General features: G+C 29.3%; 2 protein-coding genes across 5 annotated transcripts; one reads left to right on the top strand and one right to left on the bottom strand.

Annotated features, from left to right (window-relative positions):
• Positions 1-368: 368 nt before the first annotated feature.
• LOC124535793 (zinc finger protein 234-like) lies at positions 369-2,865 on the bottom strand. Of its 4 annotated transcripts, none has more exons than XM_047112145.1 (4): positions 2,565-2,865; positions 2,049-2,476; positions 1,329-1,804; positions 369-1,244 (listed from the first exon to the last, which is right to left on the bottom strand). In XM_047112145.1, the coding sequence occupies exons 1-4, from the start codon at positions 2,694-2,696 to the stop codon at positions 1,009-1,011; spliced, it is 1,272 nt and encodes a 423-aa protein (XP_046968101.1). In that variant the 5' UTR covers positions 2,697-2,865; the 3' UTR covers positions 369-1,008. The 4 variants fall into 4 exon arrangements, with proteins under 4 accessions (XP_046968101.1, XP_046968102.1, XP_046968104.1 ...); XM_047112146.1 differs by having other exon boundaries at positions 2,052-2,476; XM_047112148.1 differs by having other exon boundaries at positions 1,329-1,792; positions 2,052-2,476.
• Positions 2,866-3,143: 278 nt separating this feature from the next.
• Positions 3,144-9,507, top strand: LOC124535693 (V-type proton ATPase subunit D). Its single transcript, XM_047112002.1, has 6 exons — positions 3,144-3,301; positions 3,392-3,509; positions 4,653-4,800; positions 5,673-5,888; positions 7,035-7,165; positions 8,637-9,507. The coding sequence occupies exons 1-6, from the start codon at positions 3,261-3,263 to the stop codon at positions 8,724-8,726; spliced, it is 744 nt and encodes a 247-aa protein (XP_046967958.1). The 5' UTR covers positions 3,144-3,260; the 3' UTR covers positions 8,727-9,507.
• Positions 9,508-10,013: the final 506 nt, after the last annotated feature.

The following is a 10,013-nucleotide window of genomic DNA, read 5'->3' as shown; positions in this document are numbered from 1 at the left end:
CATCAAAATACTGAGGAATTAAGATTAAAAGCACTTGAATTAAAATTATAAAATGAAGAGTTAAAAGAAATTGAAATGTGGTTTCTGTCAAATTATGAAGAAAAGTTGCAATGCATGAAGGATACCTACATTATTCTAATTAAAGGAGTTTGTGTTATTTGTTAATGCAGATATAATATTGAATTTTATATACTTACTATGAATAATGTATATGTGGATGACCTTTTTTATTTTAATGATTTTTTTTAGGATTAGATAGACAAAAAGTGCAATAGCTACAATAAGTTTCCTAATGTAATGTAAATTTTAGGAAAGAATGTAGTGTTACAAGGTACGTTTAAAAAATATAAATTGTTAAAAGTAAAGATTATTTTTATTTTAGCTTGTGATTTCCTTTAAGTGTTTTGAAATTCTTTATACAGTTTAAAAACAGAAAAAATATTCAATATATAACAATTTTTTTTAACATAGCAAGGAGTCTTGAAGACTGTATATAATCTTCTACAATTTGGAAACAAATAATATCATTTTACAATGAAAATGTAACAAATAATAATGACATCTATTAACAGTATTCTTAAAAATAGATTTTTTTACACCATGATCAATGGTCTTAAACAATTATTTTAACTACATACTTAGGTAATAATTACTTAATGTTTAAAACAAACTCTTAAATATAATATTTCCATCCTTTTTAAAGATGTTACTTTCTTCAATAAATATAATTTGTTATTAATAATAATGGTCAAACTTAAGCAAGATAATTTATCCCAATCTTAATAAACAAAAAGACCTAATTAGTGTTTTGTCTTGTATAGAGAATGTTATTGTTTTAAATAATTTTGAATATTGCCTTATTTTTACTGTGAATTGACAGTAACGTTAATTGCTTACTTAAAAATATTTACCTATATAGAAAAAGAAAATGTTTTCTGGAAGAATAACAATTATTAACTGGACACTAATATAGTGTCCTGTAACTAGCTTATAATAATGTATGTAAAGTTATGCTTTGAGAAGTCTTAAATAGTTAGGCCTCAGTTTACTCAAAGTAGCTGCATCAAGTTCTGATTTTTTATGTATTCTGAGATGGCTCTTCATATTGCATCGTTGAGCATATCCCCTGTCACAGATAGGACATTTAAATGGAGTCTCCCCAGTATGAAGTCGCATGTGTTCCTTTAAATAGTCATCATGGAAAAAACTGCTTCCACATACAGAGCAAACAGCTGGCCTTTGACCTGAAACACATAAAGAGTCTATGAAGAAGAAGTTAAGATAAGCCAGATGTAGGTATGAAGAGATAACAAGAAATAACAGTATACCTGTATGAGCCGATCTTTCATGAACTACTACAGATTTAGCACATTTGTATAGTTTATTACAAAATTTACATTTATATTGTTTCTTTGGTTTCAAGTGTTTGTTATGTACATTTTTATTGTGACTGCTAAGTTCTCCCTTAAAGGCGAATCCTCGTCCACATATTGCACATATAAACTTTTTATCTGTTTCATGCTTTCTTTTCACATGTCTGTTTAGGTAATAATCAGATACAAACAATCTCAAACAATGTATACATTTAACAGGGTTCCTGAAATGTACATTTTTCTTATGGATTGATAATTTATCTTGATTTTTAAATACTTCACCACATAAATCACATAGTTTTGGTGGGTTTGGTTTCTTTGTTTTTGGTAATTTTATTTTTATTCTTTTTCGAATTTCAGGTTTCTGTTTTATCCGTTTTGACTTGTCTAGGGATTGCTTATTTTTGCTGGAGTTTAAACTGAAAAGAAAACTAATATTGTTTTTCAAAACCGGATAGGAGTTGTAAGTATCGTATTGTATTGGAGTATTGTAAAAATTTAAAAATTTTGTTCAATTTAAAATTTGATATTAAATTGTTTTTTAAAGGTAATTACAATTCATCTCTTATTTAAAACTAAATTTAGTAGGATCCCAGGCAGAGTTCTTTAATCTTATAAAAGAGTATATAATTTAATACTAGATAGATTTCATAGAATAAAATTAAATAATATTACCACCATTCATCACCATTCCATGCAAATTCGCCTTCTAATATAGAAGAGGCTATTTTATTTGTGATTTGTTTACTGTTAGTTTTGGCAACCACTCTTTTCCTCTTTATGACTTTCGGTACTTTTTCCTTCTCTAACTTTAAATTAAGCTTAAGTTGTAATGGTTTGAAAAAATCTTGACAATGATCACTCAAATCGTCATCATCATCACTTTTATACTCATTCTTTATAGTTTCTATTTCAATCTCTTCTTCAGACTGTTCTTTACAGCTTACACTACTGAGCTCCTCATTTTCATGCTTTAAAATATCTAATCCATTCTCCAATATTTTACATGTGTCCCTGTATTTATTGATAAAACTACATGCCGTATTTAATATATCATTGCATGCTTGACATATAAAACGTGGGTAACCCTCTATATCTTCTATCTGTAAATGTAAAAAAGAATGCTCAGATTCAGGTCAAGTCCAGTGCAACTAAGGAAATTTGAGATTATTTTTTATTATAAATATATACCTTTTCTTTCAAACATAATGATAGATTAGATTGTATATCACAGTTTTCATCTTCATTCTTTGCAAATATAGAAATATTGGCCCCACTATCTAAACAAATTCTGCATAAATTTATTGAAATATTTTCTTCCATATTAGGAAATGAAACTTAATAACTTGACTATTTAAAATCATACATGATATTTTAAAAATACAGACGTCATTTTTCATTCGAATATTTTATCGTACGATCCTGCAAGATCAATCATTTTATATTATTTAATTATTATTTTTGATAGTTCACACAAATCTACATACACTTGTTTGACAACATTATAAATTAGGGTTGACGTTTGACAACAGAAAACAACATATGTCAATCAAGACGTTTTTCTGATGGTCTATTGTCATGGACTACTTAACATAAAATGTTGATTATTTTTTTTAATTAGTAAGTAAATTAGGAAACCTCTCCTTAACCTGTGAATCATTAATATAGCAATAATTTTTGGTATTTATTTTTATTTGTATAAAAATATGTTTTGATTTTTGTTGTATAAATTGGATACATATACTAAATTAAAATTTTTATAAACGAGATCACAAGACCAGCCATAGACACACATTTATCACCAACTTGTCTTCTGTCATCAGGTGATTGGAATTGGGAGTAAAAATCCTGAATAGGGATAAAACGCCAATATTTTCCTAAATCAATATGTCTGGAAAAGATAAATTAGCGATTTTCCCTTCTCGGGGGTAAGTTACATATTAATTATTGAATCGTTAAGTAATACAATTTGTAATAAAATTATTCGTAGATGATACGGTTTTTATTTTGCGTTTTAGGGCTCAAATGTTAATAAAAGGCCGTCTGGCTGGAGCACAAAAAGGCCATGGTCTCTTGAAAAAGAAAGCAGATGCTTTACAAGTTAGGTTCCGTATGATCCTGGGAAAAATTATCGAGGTAAGGTGATCTTTTTTATTAATAGAAAAAGTCGTGAATTAAATATTTTGAAAATATTCTAAGTGACATAATTAAGTATTCTTAATATATTAGTATCAATACAAAATAAATATAATGTGACTAAAAATAAGTTTTGCTTAATAAATGTAACTCTAGTTAAATAATGAAATAGTTACTATGAAGGTAGTCACTACGTTGGTAATTCTATATAAAAAAAAAACAACTAAATAAAATTCAAAATTAATCATTTTTATGCATAAAAGTGTATAAATGTTGAAAACAAAGGTAAAGACCAGAATTAATTAAAACTTTATCTCAAAGTGATTTGGCCTAGTAACATACCAAGTAATACATTTAAAGGGTCAATCTTTTTAACAATTTATGATGATACTTATAATATATAATATATGTATTTAGTTAAACACTGGTTTTTCTCTTTCAGTATTTTTAATTTTAAAATTTAAATAATTAGTCATAACAGTATTGCAAAGTTTAATCACAGTATATAAGATCAAATAAATATTGAATACAAGCTAAATAATGATTTTAATTTTTGTTTTTAAAAATATATTTCCTTATTTTATTGGTAACATTATTAATTTAGAATTTCTTCTGATATCACATATAAAACTCACTATGAAATTTTGGAATTATCAAGGCAGAATATTCAATTTAATTATGAATTATACTGGCCATTAATCACACCAAATTAACATTACATATTTACATAATATGTTATGTTAATTTGTTTAATAAAGATATTTTGTAAATAGTTATATTTTGATAGATATTGAATTCTAATAAGAATTGTACGATTTTCATAATTGTTGGAAAAAATTTGCATGTTAATTTTTTATTAGATAAGTTGGGGTTTAATCTTTTTTAAAAGAATGATATTTTTATTTAGTCCATTTATTCAGAAAGATTATTGTTTATATAACATGCAACAACTCCATGTCCTAAGGGGGTACAGTATTGTCTATTTAAAGATGAAAATGGAGAGCATGTTACTATATAAAGAATAAAAGAATTTATATGTATGTATGTTCTTCATATTTTCTCTATACATAAATTGGTATTTAAAATTGTATAGTAAGATAATAAATTGTGCTTTATGATTATGTAAGATACAATATATTTCAGACTAAAACCCTTATGGGTGAAGTGATGAAAGAGGCTGCATTTTCACTGGCTGAGGCTAAGTTCACAACTGGAGATTTTAACCAAGTTGTGTTGCAAAACGTTACTAAGGCTCAAATTAAGATCCGTTCCAAGAAAGACAATGTTGCTGGTAAGTCCTACATTTAAATACATATTATAATTTTAAGGTGAATATTAACTTATTCTGTTATGTTTGTTCATTGCAAGTTGGATACTTCTGTTTGATAAAGCATGTTTCATCCAACAGTAACACATTGATTGTTATTTTAAACCAATCTTTTATCCTTAACATAGATTTAGTTATAATAACTAAAAAATACGAATACATATAATATTTGGACAAATATCATCTTTCTGTAACCAGATAACTTAAGATGTAATCAAGAGGTTAGCTTATAGCTGGCAGAAATATTAGGTCTTTCATTTGCATGATGAGAGGAATACAAATAAAAAAAAGAGGACTTGGATAGACTATGAATATTATTATACTAACTGAGGGAGCATTTTCACCACACTGACTTGGATATGCACCAAGATGTAGTTATAACGGACAAGGGGCTAACTCCGCTCTCCTTAGGCAAAGAGAATTATTATTATAGCTTTATTTAATGAGACTATTGATAGATGGACTTATATGTGTAGTATGTAAGAGACGATAAAATGTAACGCAGAAAAATGGAGCATCCTAGTAAGGCACCCTGGAGATTGTTAACGCAAAGGAGGATACCATTTGCAAAGACCAGGGGCACGTGAAATTCGAAAGAGTAAAGTATTTGTGGAGTAGAGTGATGACAGAACACATCCAGCAGGGTTAGTTGGGGGACACCGTAGCTGAAAGACAGATCATAGGTTTAACCACTAAATTTATAGTAGTGTCTGTTTTCTGATAATACTGTTTATTACCATTTCTAGTTACTATTAAAGCATAATAGTTTAGTGAATATTTATGTTTATAATACGATTTTGATAACTCTGCCATTCTATAACAATTGTTTCTTCCAGGTGTCACCCTCCCAATCTTCGAATCATACCAAGATGGCTCCGATACATATGAGTTGGCTGGTCTCGCCCGAGGTGGACAGCAGCTCACCAAGCTGAAGAAGAACTTCCAGAGCGCAGTTAAACTGCTCGTCGAATTGGCCTCCCTCCAGACGTCTTTCGTCACCCTCGATGAGGTTATCAAGGTCACCAATAGGCGTGTCAATGCCATTGAGCACGGTAATATTTGTTTCTTTATGAATTATTTGATACAAAGTCTCTTACTATTAATGTTCTTGATTGACTTATAAAATTACTAGATCAAATTAGTAGGTCTAATGAGTAATTAACACAATATTTTTAAAATATTTCTAGTTAATATTCAATGCTTTAATTTTTTTTTTATTCTGGTCGAGGTATTGTAAATTTACAGTTACAAAAAATACAATACCTTTGCTGTGGTTTTGGTCACATTTTAATGATTAATTTAATCTCTTGTTTCTTCACAATCCTAGATTCTGAAGCATAAGCATTTAGTTAACTGTTTTACATTATCACTTTTATATGAAATAGATAGGTGGACTGGCAAATGGGCCACTTGACGGGAAGTGGTCACCAATGCCAATAGACATAGTTACTGCTAGTAATATTAATCACTTCTGAAGTCAGCGATGCACCGCCAATCTTGGACTAGAATTTTTATGTCATAGTTTTGAAAATAAAAAGTAATCCTCAAATGATATTAAATGTTATGTATGAAATGAAATGCATATCAATTATTGTATCTATATTTCTGAAATCCAATAATCAATGGCATTAATTGCTTACACAACATCCTTATCTACATTTGTATTTATCTAAAGGGCAAGATATATTTTTTTAGTTTATGGTTACATATTTATTATAAGGACTGTTTTGACATTGTCTATTGGAGTTTCATTTGTTATTCATGAAATGTATAAAGTAAGTAAAGTAACAGCCTGTGAATTTCCCACTGCTGAGATAAGGCCTCCTCTTCCATTAAGGTGAGGGTTTGGAACGTATTCCACCACGCTGTTCCAATGCGGGTTGGTGGAATGCACATGTGGCAGAATTTCGATGAAATTAGACACATGCAGGTTTCCTCACGATGTTTTCTTTCACCGAGCACGAGATGAATTATAAACACAAATTAAGCACATATATAAAGTGGTGCTTGCCTGGGTTTGAACCCGCAATCATCGGTTAAGATGCACGCGTTCTAACCACTGGGCCATCTCAGCTTTTTTTTTTACTTTATGGTTATGTATTTATTATAAGGACTGTTTTGATGATTTGAATAGACAATCTACTGGAGTTTCATTTATTATTCATGAAATGTATATAAGTATAATTTTGTAATTTAAGTTATCATCCCACGGCTGGAGCGTACACTCGCGTACATCATTTCCGAACTGGACGAGTTGGAGCGTGAGGAGTTCTACCGGCTCAAGAAGATCCAGGACAAGAAGAAGATTATCAAGGATAAGGCAGAAGCGGTGAGCATATTTGAATCTATAGGCTTTTGCGCTTTTAAGACCAAACTACCGAATTTGATGAAATTTTTTATCAGGCAAACTTGAATCTTGAGGACATAGGCTTCTTTATACCTAAACAACTAAATTCTAAAATGCGAGAGAAATCGCCATCGATAATTTGTTATATATAATATTATACAATAGGAAATGCGTCACAGTTGTCTCGATTTTAAAAGGTTTTTTGAAATAACATTAGAGTGACTGACACAAAACTTGCTGTTATATATTGGCAAAATTTCCAAAAGGTATGGATAAATATTACTCATAATGCTCAAAACAAGATTATAGTAAAGATAAAAAAGTGTGGTGAATGATTGAGTGTGGATAGATTTTTAGGCCGGATATATAAAAATTTAAACTGATTTTCTCGCTCGTTAGAATCTTTTTGAACTGGTGGTAACTTTATATCTAATTCAATACGGAAATATGGTTATTCACAAGTGCTTTTATGAGCTGTTTGAATAGAGAATATTGGGCTTTGATTGTCTTTTCGTGCCAGCATGAAAAACCGTAGGAATTATTTGAGCTTCCTCAATCTTTTTCTTTATTGGTAGAATAACTACGATCGAACTACACCATCTTAGTTTTGCACGTGATCTTTATCAACTGCCATCTGTATATGACATCGTGTACTATTTATTTATACAGTTTTCTTGATAGTGTCAATATTGTATTTTTTTTTATTAATAAATATAGATTTCGAACATTTCATTCCAATAATAATTGTTGTCCACAGTTAATAGTTATTTATGTCTCAATTTTATTTAAATTGTGCGTAGTATTGTAATTTTAAGATGTATATTTTTTCTTCACGAATGAATTTGTTAACAGATTCAAACTACATACTCATTAATAAGCGTATTTTGCACCTGTGCCCGTAACTGAACTCCCAATCGCTTCCATCTTAAAAAAAAGATTTATTGAAAATTATAATTAAATACATATACGTTGATTTTGAATGCAAAATGTTTTAGATTATCCGTTCCTTTTTTAAATTATGTTCAATTTTTTTTTCAACGATTACGTCAGCCGTACTTTCTCCAATTCGAAATTAAAAAAATAATTTACGTTCCATTTGACATTTCGTACTAATATACTAACTGTTTCTTATATTTTTGAATAATTGTTTTAAAGTAACACTTTACCTTGAAAACTATTTTCAAGTTATTAAACCATTTATTTTGCTACACACATGCATTACATAGATTATACAGGAAAAAATAAATAAATTTAAAGAACACAGTGTAGTTAGCAAGGGGTTCATCTCAGTATAAGCTGTGCTAATGCACAAGACTGATTTTCAGATGGCCCCTGTCTATTGGATTTTACTATTAAATTTTGATGACTTAAATTGTACTTAAATATTAAAACTGGAGTTCTATGTATTTACTATTTTTGTAACATGTGAAATAGCTATTTTATTTGTTTATAGAAAAAAGCTGCAATGCTCCTGGCGAGCAGAGACGTGCGCGACAACATCGCCAACTTACTCGACGAGGGAGACGAAGACTTGCTCTTCTAAGTTCCATCTAGGATCCTTCTATTTAATCTTCGTAGTGCAAACAGTCAAATTGGAGCCAAACATTGCTATCCCAACCTGACCTTAATTTAATATTCTATTAATAGTCGGTGACAATTATTTTTATATACTTTCAATCGTCGCACACATTTTTACAGTATTATTTTTATCTTTTAAAAGTAACTATTGATTATATTCTTATTGTTATGTATAATAAGGAGAATTTTATTAGATTTTTTTTTTAATTTTTATCCAATATTAAATCATAAAAATTACACTTAAGGCTTTCCGGTTTGACTGAATAAAGAAATTAATGATATTACAGTGTTCATAGCTCTGTATATATAATGTTGTCATTGTTGTTCGCTTGAAAATATAACTTATCACCCGGTGTTATGGTTTAAAGTCCGATGGTACGTAAAATTGGCTGTTCGTGCATATATGTAGGTTCTTGTATGTAAGCATTCCAGCAGTTTTTTTTTAGTGAAATACATTTTAAGTTTTATTTGTAAAACTACGATAGGAAAGATAACATTAATTCGTTATCTGTAACCGTTTGTTATCTGTGTCACGTGAATTTATATTATCTGTAATATCCGTAGTTGCAAATAAAACGTCAAGATCGGTCTAAAGGCCGCGTAAGCTTATTGAGCATAAATCTGTTTAAGTACACCCGAAATATTTATGGTTTTTGAATTGTTGTTTGATTATAGATCAGTATATTTTAAGTAATCATGTAAATACAAGTTTAAAAGTGAAATATTAAATATTATTATTGATGAAATTGTACTTTTTTTTATTTTACCTATGAAACACAATTGAATATTTATTATAATATTAAAAAAAAACTAAAAGATAAAAGGTAAAATTTAATCGTGTTGTATTCATTAGTTATGTGAAATTATTTGAATATAGTACGACACAACTTAGATGTAGCATCGGCAAATTCAATAAACCGATTACTGATGATTTACACAATCTATTGAAATAGCTCCCTATCGCGCCATTCGACGCTATTCGTCGCTATAGATTCTCGCGTCAGAGAGGGCAAGTGCTTTGAAGCGGAAGGTAATAATAACTACCATGTTATAAATATCTTTTATTATTCGTCCTTTAAATTTCTTACAACTCTATTCTATCTTGTTTGCCCGTTGCTATAGCGACGTCCCTCTTCTTTTTACTACAGTTCTAGTTACTACAGTTGTCATCCAGACTCCGTAGCATAAGCTAGCGAATGACGTTCCGTAAGGAATGGTTCGGGTATTCAATTCCCTCAATGTATAATCGGAT

The sequence above is a fragment of the Vanessa cardui genome, chromosome 15 (genome assembly GCF_905220365.1).
Source record: "Vanessa cardui chromosome 15, ilVanCard2.1, whole genome shotgun sequence".
In the NCBI taxonomy this organism is placed as follows: Eukaryota; Metazoa; Arthropoda; class Insecta; order Lepidoptera; family Nymphalidae; genus Vanessa; species Vanessa cardui.
The sequence above is the reverse complement of the archived record's forward strand: the minus strand, read 5'-3'. Positions and strand labels throughout refer to the sequence as shown.